Below are 14,289 nucleotides of genomic sequence, written 5' to 3'. Positions count from 1 at the left end.
TGTGTGGTTGGAACCGTTGGGTCAACGTCCGGACCAACGTGGACTGTGTTTACAGACGTACACCATGCCTCTCACCCTCCCGCCTTCACCAACTCGCACTGACCAGCGTTGCGAAGTATGGTCAAATTACCCCCCCTCCCCACTAAAGCCAACGCAGGCGTGGGGAAGGCCCTCTGTCGTAGCGGTGGGTCGAGTCTGACGAGCCCGTGGTGTTGTGCCCTGCGTGTTTAACAGAAGTACACCGCCATCTACTACGTCTGCATGGACATGGTGATGATCCTCCAGTACCTCTACTACAAGCGACGCAACCAAGGCCTGAGTAAGTGAACGCTACGCGGCTCAGCGATGGAGCCACGGCGCCCTCGACGATGCAGCCGAGTTCACGCGCGGAACGATCCAGCCGCAGCATATACGCGCGACGATGCAACCGCAGCATACGCGCAACAATCCCAAGCGACGACATGCCCAAGCGGTAATGCGTTTTGCAGCTTGTTGCAGAGGTTCGCAGTTATAACCCGAGTGGCCGCCCTAGTTAATGTTAACCCACAGTAAACGGGTGTTGGTGGATCGCACTAATGTTGCGAAACCCCCTTGCTGTGGGCGTCAGAGAGGTACCAGACCCTGGCTTGCCGATTAGCACGGTTGGCTACGTACGGTGCAAAAGAAGTTCAACGTACATTGCCAGGAGAAGGCGGTAAAGTACGGACTCTCATGTCATGTCCTTTCCGTTCGGGGGAAGAGTTGCCCTATCGCGTGCGTGAGTTGTCTCCGGGTCCTTCGGGTTCCGCCAACATGTTTAAACGCTCATTCATTGAACGTATTTGCCATGCACAAGAATAAAATTGGCTAAATACGTTCCAATAAACATAGGACCGCAGAGCTCAGGCATTCGTTGGTTCCTCGGCGATTGCGAGGTGCAATTTACGCGAACGGACGACGCTAGTTATAAAAACTAACATCATTGAGTCAGAATATTTATACTGGAGGAATCCTATGAGCTTGAAAGCTCTTTATAAATCCTTTATATTAAGTTCGCTTGCTTGCTTAGGACCGTGCAAATCTTTCGGTCGTTTTTTAACCCACTTCCCGTGATCCAATCGAGCTGACATTTTGCACAGACTCGTTGTGCGTGACAATTAATGTTCGTGAAAAATATTTTCCAAAATTTTACACTTTTTAGGACAAAAATATTATATTTAATTACTAATTGCTTAATGGTGCAATGCAATCATCTGACCCATAGGTGGCAGCCATCTCAAGCCAGAGGACGAGAGGACTCTAGCCGCCACGCATATAAAGGATTTATAGTGAAAAACTTTGTTTTTACGGGTTATACTTTTCACAGATGTCCGAGTAGTAAGTACCACATGCACTGGAATTGGGGGGGGGCCCACATATCTTTAAGCCGCCCAAGAGCCCAGATGGATATTATTTGTTTTTGGCTGTCCGATTAATGTCGTGGGCGTGTTTTTCCTGTCGATGTCATCCGCCAGCTTCCCTGAGCGTGAATGCGATGGGCGTGGCCTGCGTCCTGGGAGGCACGGGATTGGTCGGTCTGCTCGGACGTTCGCCCAGTCAGGCGCTGGCGACGGGCCGCTTGGGGAGAAGCCTGCTGTCGTCAAAGTCGTACGTGGACGTACGTACCCACGCACGAACGCACGTGCCAACATGCATGCATGTGCCAGCACGCACATGCGTGTTAACACAAATATCCCCCGTATAGCCTTAACAGACTGTAGGGGCAAGTGCTGTTAGCGAGCACCTATGAAGGCCGGAACGGCACACGAGGGGGTGGGTGGCCAGCACCACTCCCGATCACCTTTGTCTCCCCAGTGGCGATGTCTTTACACAGCCCACCAGGTACTCATTTGAGGCCGAGTCGACCTAGGGGTGGCCCAGGACCGGTTCAGATAATCGTCACTGGTGTTGGCCGTGAGGGGGAATCGAACCCGGGTCGCCAGGTTCATGGCGCAGCGCGCTAACCGCTACACTACACACACACAGATGCGCGTGCGTGAACGTAGCCTTAAATGAGCACCCGGTGCGGTATGTAAACATCGGCACTGGCGAGACAAAGGCGGCTGGGCGTGGCGCTGGCCACCCACCCCCCACGTGTGCCATGTCGGCCTTCATAGGTGCTGCTACTCGTCTGTGCGAGCCTACTCGGTGGGGGGTGAATCGTCGTCTTTGTGTGTGTGTGTGCGTGAGCAGCCCGAGATCGCCATCGGCTACGCGTCGGGTTCCATCTCCTGCCTCTTCTACCTGGGATCTCGCCTGCCACAGATCCACAAAAACGTAAGCGAGCGGTGTGCTTCGGAGTTCCGCGCACGCCACCACGTGACGCTACCACACACGCTGCCACGCGACACCACCACGTACACCACTACGCACACCACTACGCACATCACCACGTGACGCTACCACACACACTGCCACGCGACACCACCACGTGACACCACCACGCACACCACTACGCACATCACCACGTGACACCACCACGCACACCACCACGTGTCGCTACCACGCACACCACCACGCACGCCACCACGTGACACCACCACGCACACCACCACGCACACCATCACGTGACACCACCACGCACACCACCACGCACACCACCACGTGTCGCTACCACGCACGCCACCACGTGACACCACCACGCACACCATCACGTGACACCACCACGCACACCACCACGCACACCACCACCACGCACACCACCACGTGTCGCTACCACGCACACCACCACGTGTCGCTACCACGCACGCCACCACGCACGCCACCAAGTGACACCACCACGCGACACCACCACGCACACCACCACGCACACCATCACGTGACACCACCACGCACACCACCACCACGCACACCACCACGTGTCGCTAACACACACGCCACCACGCACGCCGCCACGCACGCCACGTTTCACAACATCCGCGTGATCCGCCAACCCTCGTTTTTTTGGCTGTCTCCGCCATGCTGGATTACGTAACCACCACCACCGCCACCACCCGGCAAAATTCATCCCCGGCGATCGGTTCGTCGCCCTCCATGCCGTTCCCCCCACTGCCCCCCCCCCACCGCCCCACCCCCACACCCCCCGTGCGTGCAGTACAAGCGGCACTCCACGCAGGGCGTGTCGTACATGCTGTTCGCGCTGACCGTGTTGGGCAACCTGACGTACGGGCTCAGCGTGCTGCTCAAGAACCCGGACGAGGGCGACACGCAGGGCTGCTACTTCCTGCGCCACCTGCCCTGGCTCGTGGGCAGCCTGGGCACGCTCAGCCTCGACACTTGCGTATCCTCGCTGCGATCGAGCGCGCGGAAAACCGTTGCCGTGTGCTTTTTTTGTCATGGGGGGAGATTCTTCCGGCACCCCCACCGCCGCCGCCCTCACCCCCCTTACCTCACCGATCTCACCTCACCGATCTCATCGAGGAGCGTAAACCGTCGCGCGAACTCCAGTCGTACTTGCAGCGGCGGCGGTGGCGGCTTTTGGCTGCGATGACGGTCACACCGCGTTCAGATGTGCTTCTGCGTCCGTCTGGGACACTCTTGCTTCCAATAGCTAGTGGGAAGCCACTTTCTGTAGAACTGCTTTTTGTGTTGAGTTTGTTGTGCTTTCCTCGCACCTCCGATTAGCACGGTTAGCTAAGTATGGTGCGAAAGAAGTTCATCGTACATACGTACATACGTACATACGTACATACACGCGGAGCGGAGACGCGACGCGATCTCCGCAGAAGGCTCTCTGCGGTACTTTTGATGCCAGAACTGTAATTCTGTCCGCCGGTTCAAGTTCATTTTGGCAACCCAGTCCAATGAAGCCAGGGCGGTGAAGCTGCGGTGGCCACTGCTGGATGAGCGATTTGTTGCGACGCGGCAGAGTGGTGTTGACAGCCGTGAGCGGTACTCCAGCCCGCTGCCCATCATGCTCTCTCTTGATTTTCGTTAATAATTATTTAGCGAAATCGAGCGTCATTTTATCTCTGTAATAATTGCGACCGTACGTTGAAACAAATGAGTACCACTCGTCCTGCCCTCGACCTTCCCTCTCTCCCCATTATCCACCCCCCCCCCCCCGCCTTATCCCTACTCCCCTATCAATATAATAATTGTTCCACAGATGCATTGAGCCCTCACCGGTGGAGGGTTGATGGGCGCAATGACCTTGTGAACTCTGATCCTTGACCTTCGACCCTCAGATAACCATCCAGTTCATCAAGTACAGCAAGCCACAGCATGCCACGCGACACGACGAGCGGGAGCCGCTGATTGGCTGAGCCACGTCACATGGTGCGATGGGAAAAAAATGGATGACAAGAGAGAAGACAGAACTGAAAAAGAAATGGTTGTCATCGGTGCTTAAACTTATCCGTGTTGTCTTCGCAAGCTTTTATCATATTTACACATTTTATATGATTGTTGATGTTAATCATATGTCACATTTATCAAAAATCAGTGATTTGTTACTGAAATGAGCATTAAGGCGGTGTGCATGCCCTGTTTTTATAGCCCTGAGCCAGGGGTGGTAATTCCACATTCCTATGACGGTGGTGAGTATTTCCATTGAACAATCACTGTCGACTTCCCCCACAAAATGGTACTCGTTTTATCGACGCTGAAGGGATGATAGGCTCCCAACTAGGATTTGGACTGGATTGTGGCAAGGCTGATTCTTCAAGGACTAGCACCCATAATCGCTGTAGGCGCAAGATGACATGAGCACACCTGTAGTCACAATCCTCTTATAAGCAATGTATCCCTTACCTTACACTGGTGGCATGGGGGGGGGGAAGCAAAGGGTAACTTTTTAGATCAGTCTACTGGATATAAGCACACGTTTTATCTATAGTATTTGGCATGATTTTAAAGGGCATAATTGTAAGCATTATTTTTTTATAAAAAAATATAACGTACAGCCTATAGTCAATCCGAGACAAAGTCAGTCATTGTGGTTTTTACCATACTTCACCACAACTGTGAGTGTGCGGGTTGGTGAAAGGTGGGGTGGGCCAGTGACCTGGAATCGGTTCGGATTTTGCCCGCCGCCGATAAGCAGCCATCGCCAAGAATCGAACTCTCGGGTCGCCAGGTTCTTCGTGCGGTGTGCTCACCACGGCGTCACCGCTACCCCCCACCATATTGTTCGACCGCAGAATAAAAGTTTTCCGCATGTACCCGGCGTTGCAATGCGCAATCACCGATTCGCGGGGAGCTTTCATTCACCGCGAGACCGCCGACGTAAATTGCAGCTGCAGAATAAATTTCGATTTAAAGCTTTCGTGACTGCAGGGATTCATCTTCTTGGTTCTTTCGGTAAAGTCACGTACAATGGAAGTAATAAAATAATAAAAATAAAACATGATAAAGTAATATAATATAGTAATAATAAAATAATATATTTTATTATGTTTTCCTTTTTTTATTTTATTATTTCCATTCCACGTGACTTTACCGAAAGAACCAAGAAGATGCTGCAGATTAGTGGGATGGCAAACCGGGAGTGGGCACCTCTTGGGAGTTGGAATGTAAATGTGCTCCGACAGAAGAGGGCACGTGCCGTTCGGTGAGGTAGTGGTTCTAGATTTGAAGCTTTCGTGACTGTAATGATTCATACTCTTAGTTCTTTCGGTAAAATTAATAAAAAATACAAATTATTTTTATTATTTTATTTTGTATTAATTTTAATTTCATTTTTTACTTACGTGACTTTACCGAAAGAACTAAGAGTATGAGGTAGTGGTGTTTAGGTGTTAGAGTGCGCAGGCGGTTCAACTGCACCGGTGTCCACAGGCAAGGACCGGTGGCACAGGCAGGAGGGGCCCAGGCACCCCGGCCACGAAGAGGGCAGGAAATCGGCCCGGGGGTGGGGAGGGTGGGGAGGATGGGGAGGATGGTGCATTTAAACTAAAGCTATAAACTGAGCCTTGTATCTTCAAGTGAAGACGATTGCTTGTGGTGTTGCGATCGAAACGTCGTGATATTGTTTTGATTATTTTTTTCTATCTACGTGGCTTTACCGAGAGACCCAAAGAATATTCATTCCTGCAGTCACGAAAGCTTTCGGTCAAGATTTAAGCCTTGTGCTTTAGCAGGTAAGGCCCACTGAGCGATATGGCTCTTTCTCAGAAGGGTCCTGGCTATCACAAACGTGGACATTTATAGCAGCCCAAATGCTCTAAACGCATGACGTTGATTCTAAATGTGGAGAGAAAGACCCGGAGATCAAATCCACGCGACCACGGGGAGAACATGCCAACCTCCAAATATACAGACGTCGGGGTTAGGATCGCACCCACGACCTCCCGTATCACAGGCGAGGTAGTCAACATCTCGCAACCGTGGCGTCGGGGCCCATGCCAACCACGGCTACGCAACTGTGGCAGAGCGGTGCCGCGCGAGACTTTCATCCGGCGACGTTCAAAACACCACGCTGCCCAGTTGACGTGCATCGCATTCGTTCGGCCAATAGATTCCAACCATGATAGAGATTCCAACCGCACGCCAGCGTCGGCTCCGACCGCATCGGTGCGGTAACCGTAGGAATCCAAACCGGGCTGTGCCCCCCGGCCCCCCCCCCCCCCCCCGCGTACCGGCGACGCCGGGCCCGGTCGCAACGGGGACGGCCGTTCAAATGACGATTGCGTCGTTGCTGCATCGTTGGCCCAACGTTGGCCCAACGTTGGCGTGCTTGCTGGGTTGGCGGTATCAATATAGTGCATGACAGCTTGGGTATATTCGCGAAGATGCGTTTGCGTGTTTTTTTTTATTGTATTACGATCTTTCGATTTGAAGCTTTCGTGACTGCAGGGATTCATCTTCTCGGTTCTTTCGGTAAAGTCACGTAGAAGGGAAGTAATAAAATAATAAAAATAAAACATAATAGAATTCAATTCTCAAGACGTTTCGGCCACAACGCAAGCAGCCGTCCTCAGGTGAAGAACAGGTCTGTCGGAAAGACGCTGTCTTTTTATAATGTTTTATTTTTATTATTTTATGATTTCCCTTCTACGTGACTTTACCGAAAGAACCAAGAAGATGTATTACGATCGTCGCGTCGGCGTTGGTGTCGCCAGGCCAAGCGGTGCCATCGAGGTGTCTCGCGGTGCCATCGAGGTGTCTCACGGCGCAACGACGCACCGCCCAGTGCGTTGGGAGAAAGGCCTGTGGAAGAAGATTACTCAACTGCTTCTGAGATCTTTTGTCAAGCGACCCTCTTTTATCTCTGCTGCACTCAGGATGCTGAGCACTTTTTTTTCCTCCACGAGACTCCGCGCTGTGGAGAGATGATTTTGTCGCGTGCCGATCCAACTGGAATTCTTGCCAAAATTCAGTGAAAACCAAATTTGTTTTAGTTTTGTGTGTGTGTGTCGTAGGCCTCGGTAAGGTAAAAGGTAAAAGCAACGAGCCTAACTTTACCCTACCTTTTACCTTACCACAATACAATCACTCTACCCTTACCTTTTACACTTTAGCAAGGTAAAAGGTCAAAATCAACGAGCCGACCTTTACCATAACCCTTTTACCCGGTATAAATGGTAAATTACCTTACCTTGCCGAAGCCTCGTGTGTCGTGGGTGAATGTACCCCGACCGTGATAGGAACCTGGATTGGAACCCCCCAGGGTGCTTGCCCAGTAAACGCGGAACGTTGGGCCAACGCTGGTCCAACGTTGTCATGTTTACTGGGTTGGCTTGTACCGGCTCGGTGTACCGATGTGAACTGCCCCACCGGGTCGGTGTGGGCTGCGGTAACCTCGTGCTGCGCAGGGATGGTTGCCACCGGGGGTGCCACCAGCTAACCGGACTTGCCGGAGCACAAATGCGAACGCGGTTGAGGTGTGGTGCCACGCAATCCTTGTCCTTAAAAACACACACACAAGTATAAAGTTGTACTTGTAAAGCCACTCGCATTTCAAAACGGTTGGCTTGTTCGTTTCATATAGATACCGTTCAGTAGCCAGCAACGGTGGGCGGGTTGCGGTCCAACTTGTTGGTGCTGCGTGTGGGTTTTGCGATAAGTCGCGGTTTTAAATGGGGTGGAGGGGAATGTATTTAAACACATTCCTCCTGCGGAGGGAGCTGGTAGGAACGTTGGGTTGCTCGGTCAATGGCCAGAGTCAACGGCGGCGTGGTGTATTCCGTAAATATGGCCGACTGTGAGGGCGGGCACAAGCCGGCGTGAGTAGGTTAAACGTTGAGTTTTATAAGGGCACCACGGGGTGACCAGCCCCTTCCCACCCCCTCCCCACCCAGCCCCTCCCTCCCCACCCAGCCCCTCCCTGCACGACGGACCGACACAATAATCCCCTGTGGGCTGCTGTAACCAGGAGGTTCCTACCAGTAAAACTCTTTCCGTAAATCCTCCTGCGTCGTTTTTTCCTCGAGTTGCGTCGTCCAGGCGGAAGCGAAACGCCCGGGACGATCGGCGTCCCGACGACGTCACCGCGGTGCGAACCGGGTGGAGCGCCACGGGCAGCCGTGGCACCGACACGAAGCTTTCATCGTCGGCGGTCGCAACTCCGCCGGCACTAAACTTAACAATAGGAAACTCTGCAGATGTTTTTGGTTCTTTCGGTAAAGTCACGTAGAAAGGAAATAATAAAATAATAAAAATAAAACAAAATAAAATAATAAAAAAATAGATTTTTTCTATTCTACCTGCCTTTACCGAAAGAACCAAGAAGATGAATCCCTGCAGTAACGAAAGCTTTAAATCGAAATTTAACTCAGCAGATGTTTTTGTATTTTACCAGGTAAGGCTCCACTGAACTACGTAGCTCTTTTTCGGAAGCCACCTGCCCAGGACTGATTGATGGCTCAACGAGAAGGGGCTTATCACGTTGGACATTTATTGCAGCCAAATACTCTCAACGCGTGATGTTGATTCTAAGTGGAGAGAAAAACCGGAGGACCCGGATAAAAAAAACATGCGACCACGGGGAGAGAGACATGCAAACTCCAAATATACAGCAGCAGGTGTCAGGGTCGAGATCGAATCCACGATCTCCTGCATACCAGGCGAGGTAGTTAACATCTCGCCACCGTGATGATGATGAGAGAGAGAGACGCGCAAACTCCAAATATCGAGCAGGGGTCGGGATCGAATCCACGATCTCCTGCATACCAGGCGATGGAGTTAACATCTAGCCACCGTGATGATGATGAGAGAGAGAGACACGCAAACTCCAAATATCGACCAGGGGTCGGGATCGAATCCACGATCTCCTGCATACCAGGCGAGGTAGTTAACATCTCCTAGCCACCGTGGCACGACCCATCGTCTTGTTCGTCAAATCCACTTATCGGTGACCACCCCCCATCACCCGCGACGATCTCCCTGGATGTCTGCGCGCACCTTGCCGGTTGTCAGCCGCGCGTCCAAAGACGGAGCGAGAGAGTAAATGCGCGCCGTGCCATCTGGTCGCTGCTACAAATGCGGATCGGCAACAACAACAAAAATGACCAATAAAAAATTAACCCGTAAAAACAAAGATTTTCACTATAAATCCTTTATATGCGTGGCATCGGTTTTATTTTATTATTCATTTCGGTGTTTCTTGAGTAAGAGTTTCATTTTTATCACATTGATATTTTAAATTAAATATGAAAAAAAAATGTTTTCCTAAAAAGTGGAAAATTTAGGAAATTTTTTTTCACGAAAATAAATTGTCACGCACAACGAGTCTGTGTGCAAAATGTCAGCTCGATTGGATCACGGGAAGTGGGTTAAAAACGACCGAAAGATTTGCACGGTCGTAAGCGTGCAAGCAAGCAAGCAAGTGAACTTAATATAAAGGATTTAAAATAAGTATAACCCGTAAAAACGAAGTTTTTCACTATAAATCCTTTATATGCGTGGCAGCGAACTTAATATAAAGGATTTAAAAATATATTCGCCTGTGGAGGACGCGGGGATCGATCCCGCGACCTTTGGCATTTGAAGCAAGGACACTACCAACTGCGCTACTCCGCCACGGCCTGTGGAGCAGGGGCGGTTTCTTCATTAGGGCGATTGGGCGACGCACCACCAATGTCATTCAACCACAGAGTCACGCTAACCGTCACTGTGCCTCTGGATATAGTCCAATCAGCGTCATGCTACGTTCTGTGGAGTACCGCCTCTTTTTGGGCGATTTCCCTCCAGCTGAGAATCGCCCCGAGTGGTCCCATAGACTTACATTCAAAGATGGGTTTTTTCGAACGGGGGCGCTGCAATGCATTCTCTATGGCTTCCGGGAGGGCTCGCCCTAACGTGCTTACGTCATCATACGTGCTTACGTCATCATACGTAAGCACGTTTCATCCAATAATATAATTTGTCGCCACCTAGTGGAATCTTTAATAAAATAAACTTGAGTGGTTTGTTTTAATAGTGAGTATAGAAACAAACAAGATGTATTGTAAGAGTCACTTTATTTTTCATTAATATTAAAGAAGTGAAGTTGCCTTTACATGCTTAAGCTGTTAATTTATCCATTGCATGGGTGGACCTTATCCTTATCAATCATCCAGACATTTGCCCCCCCTGAGAGATTTTGCAGGAGCCGCCACTGCTGTGGAGGGGTTACGCTCTGGGCTCTTACACTGTGCGTTCTATTTGAATATATGTAAAATAATTTTTTTTTGCCTAAAAAGTGTAAAATGTTGGGAATTTTTTTTCACGAACATTAATTGTCTCGCACAACGAGTCTGTGTGGAAAATGTCAGCTCGATTGGATCACGGGAAGTGGGTTAAAAAACGACCAAAAGATTTGCACGGTCGTAAGCAAGCAAGCACGCAAGCAAGCACGCAAGCAAGCAAGCGAACTTAATATAAAGGATTTAAAAAGGTGCATGTTTATTACAAGTTGTTGAGAGCTTGCTTGCTGGCGTGAGATAGTTGCAGGGAGAAAACACACTTATCCTCGCCAATAAAAAAAACTTCATCTGTCGTCAAGGATCATATGCGCTACTGCGGCTCTTTCGATAGGAATACCACTGGAGCTATATGCACTTTTAAATAATCTAGATTTAAAACGCAGTTCTTTAGAATTTCTTTAAGGTGTTTGGTTTGTTGCCCTTCCCTCCGCACCTCCGATTCGCACAGTTGGCTACGTACGGTGCGAAAGAAGTTCAGCATACAAAGACAAAGATACCCTGTATAGCCTTAACAGACTGTTGGGGCAAGTGCTGTTAGCACCTATGACGGCCGGCACGGCACACGAGGGTGTGGGTGGCCATCACCACGCCCGACCGCCTTTGTCTCCTCAGTGGCGATGATTTTACGCACCGCACCAGGTCCTCATTTGAGGATGAGTCGACCTAGGGGACGCCCAGGACCGGTTCATATAATCGTCACCGGTTGTTGGCCCTGAGCGGCGATCGAATTACCAGCGGAACGTCGTACCCAAATTGCAAATGTTGTGTATTTACTCTCCAGCACACCGTGTGCCGCAGTAGTAGTTGGGTGGTGGCGGGTTTAACAACACACATTCACGCGATCTTCCCAACCAGATTTAATTCTCACGGATTGCCACGAGGTGGCGGCATCTACCACGTGACCCGAGGCATGTGGTCCTTCAGAGCGACCTTCACGTGTGCTTCTCATCTTCCTCGATGGGCTCTGTCTATCGGCAGTGTTTGGTTGATAATTGGTTTTTTACCCTTCTCTCTGGCAACAAAACTGACACTTTTTTTACAAGGAGTCATGTTTGCATAGACCACAATACCTGCAGCCATAATGCAAACAAAAAACATAACTCTGATAATATATGCACTGTCCTTGAAGTTGATTGGTCCACACCCGAGACAGCTTTCCTTAGAGTCTAGTCTCACATGTGTTGGACCAGATGACGCCAAAAGGCGCACAACTCAAAGACAATGCACCATCAGAGTATGAGAGCTCGGGGTAAGCATTTACACCATTGGAAAAAAATATGATAATTGTTTTTTACCCTTCTATCTGGCAACAAAACTGACACCTTTTTTTTTTACAAGGCGTCATGTTTGCATAGACCACAATACCTACAGCCATAATGCAAACAAAAAACATAACTCTGATAATATATACTGGCAGATGAGGTTCCTATGGTGTAAGTGGTGGGTTGGTTCTCAACGTTGCTGATTGTGGCGGCCCCTCCGATGTTCAGAGGCCGATCTCTAAACTTCACGCACCTCCGACGAGCACGGCTGGCCACGTACGGTGCGAAAGAAGTGAAACGTCCACGCAGCGAGTAATGGGGTGGGGGGTACCGTCAGAAAACTCCAAGCTTTTTAAATCGGGCCCCACAGCAATCATTGAAATCATAGTTGAACTAAATAAATGTACTGTATTTTCTATGGTAAATATCACTAAAATGTCAACTTGCTGGTGCCCAATAATATCATTAACTCTTTTTTTCACCCAGGTAGTAGCCTTTCGCAACCAATCTCCAGGGTGCAGGTTTTTCTGGGTTAGATCGCGTAACACATTCCTGCGGAGGGAGCTGGTAGGAACGTTGGGTTGCTCGGTTAATGGCCAGGGTCAACGGCGGCGTGGTGTATTCCGCAAATATGCCCGACTGTGAGGGCGAGCACAAGCCGGCGTGAGTAGGTTAAACGTTGAGTTTTATAAGGGCACCACGGGGTGACCAGCCCCTCCCCACCAGCCCCACCCCTCCCACCCCCACCCAGCCCCACCCAGCCCCTCCCCACTCTCCCCACCCAGCCCCTCCCCACCCTCCCCTCCCCACCCAGCCCCTTCCAACCTTCCCCTCCCCACCCAGCCGCTCCCTCTCCACCCATTTCGTTTATTTTTTCAATGCTTTGCTTTATGTGCCCCCCCCCCTTTCTTCCCTCGCTCTCTCCCTTTGCTGGTGACTGTATTTCATATTGAAATCGCCTCCAGTGCTTTTGCTGCTGGCGGAAATAAAAGTTGTTTAAAAGTCTAAAGTCTCTCTCCCTCTCTCTCTTTTTTCTCTCTCTCTCCACGCTTCGTTGCGCACTTTTAAACCGGCAGCCGTGGGCCCTCATTCAATGTACATCTGGCCCCGGTTATTCGATTGCTGTTGTAGTTAATATTATTACAAGTGTAGAGGAGACTTGAGATGGTTAAGCAGGATTTTTATTTCCACGGCAACTCACACCGTACTTCCACTAATCGTCGAAAATTAACCTCCAACCCCTCCAACTTCTCTCCCTTGTGTAGCGCGTCTCCCGCCCTGTTTCACATTCCCAGGGGTTTCTCCTCTTTGACAATCCTTCTGGGCCCAATCCGATCAAAGGGTCCTCCACTCAATAATAATCGTATTGCGCGTCGTACACGGCAGCACTCCCGTGACCCTTAACCCTTAACCCCGTGGTTGTGTGGCGTTTGTGTGCGTGGATGTCTCGAACATCCTCTACACATGTATTTGTGCGGTCACCCAAAACCCATCACTCACCACTCACCTGGTCTCAACTTTCATGTTTCACCTCTAGCTGCGACAACAACAAAAATATCCCGCAATTCCAGGACACCAACAGCAAGCGCTAGGAAGAATGATGGCTACACGGTGCTGATGAGTCATGCGGAGGAAAAACCGGTGTACTGCCCAGATGCCGTCTTGGCTACCTTGTGTTGCCGAAGAAATGGGCGCCACGGTGGCTCGCAGTTGCTTTTTCATTGCTTCCATGGCTTTATTTTGGTGATTTCGAAAAGTGTATTGGTTTAGTCATGTTTGTTTGTTGTAGTACAGAGTTAGACTGATGGCCTTAATCTAAGTTGTCTTGTGGTTGTTGTTGTTGTTGTTTGACTTGCATCCCACTGGGATTTTTGCACACAGCGTTGGTGTACGGTGTTTTTTCTGCAATATTTTGCTGTCTTTTCTTGGATTTTCTGTTTGCACTTAGTCACATATTCACTTTAAGATGTTTTTTGTTCATGTTTTTGTTTTTTGTTTGTTGCGGTTGCACCCGATTCAAGAGCCGAATGGTTCACAGGGCTATACCTAATAAATGAACTTGAACTTGAAAGATCTCGCCTGGTACGCAGGAGGTCGTGGGTTCGATCCCCATCCTGACGGCTGCTGTTATATATTTGGAGTTTGCTTGTCTCTCTCCCCGTGGTCGCTTGGATTTTTCTCCGGGTCCTCCGGTTTTTACCTCCACACTTAGCAGCAACCTGCGTTTACAGCATGTTGCTGCTGCTATGGATTTGCACGTGATAAGCCACTTCGTTGAGCTACCATTTGTGGCCAGCTCGCTTTTAAAAACGACCTATATATCTCAGTGGGCCTTAACTCGTAAACTAAAATAAAATGCTTCTTGGTTCTTTCGGTAAACTCAC

The 14,289-nt window shown here is 50.0% G+C and overlaps 1 protein-coding gene across 1 annotated transcript; it reads left to right on the top strand.

The window, feature by feature from the left end:
• The first annotated feature begins 204 nt into the window (after nt 1-204).
• On the top strand, nt 205-4,417 carry SLC66A1 (solute carrier family 66 member 1). The gene is made up of 5 exons (XM_078611455.1): nt 205-319; nt 1,494-1,636; nt 2,212-2,295; nt 3,113-3,298; nt 4,206-4,417. Exons 1-5 carry the CDS (start codon nt 262-264, stop codon nt 4,281-4,283), a joined length of 549 nt encoding a protein of 182 aa, XP_078467581.1. The 5' UTR covers nt 205-261; the 3' UTR covers nt 4,284-4,417.
• Nucleotides 4,418-14,289: the final 9,872 nt, after the last annotated feature.

The sequence above is a fragment of the Lampetra planeri genome, chromosome 36, assembly GCF_965212315.1.
Source record: "Lampetra planeri chromosome 36, kcLamPlan1.2.h2, whole genome shotgun sequence".
Taxonomy (NCBI): domain Eukaryota; kingdom Metazoa; phylum Chordata; class Hyperoartia; order Petromyzontiformes; family Petromyzontidae; genus Lampetra; species Lampetra planeri.
The sequence above is the reverse complement of the archived record's forward strand: the minus strand, read 5'-3'. Positions and strand labels throughout refer to the sequence as shown.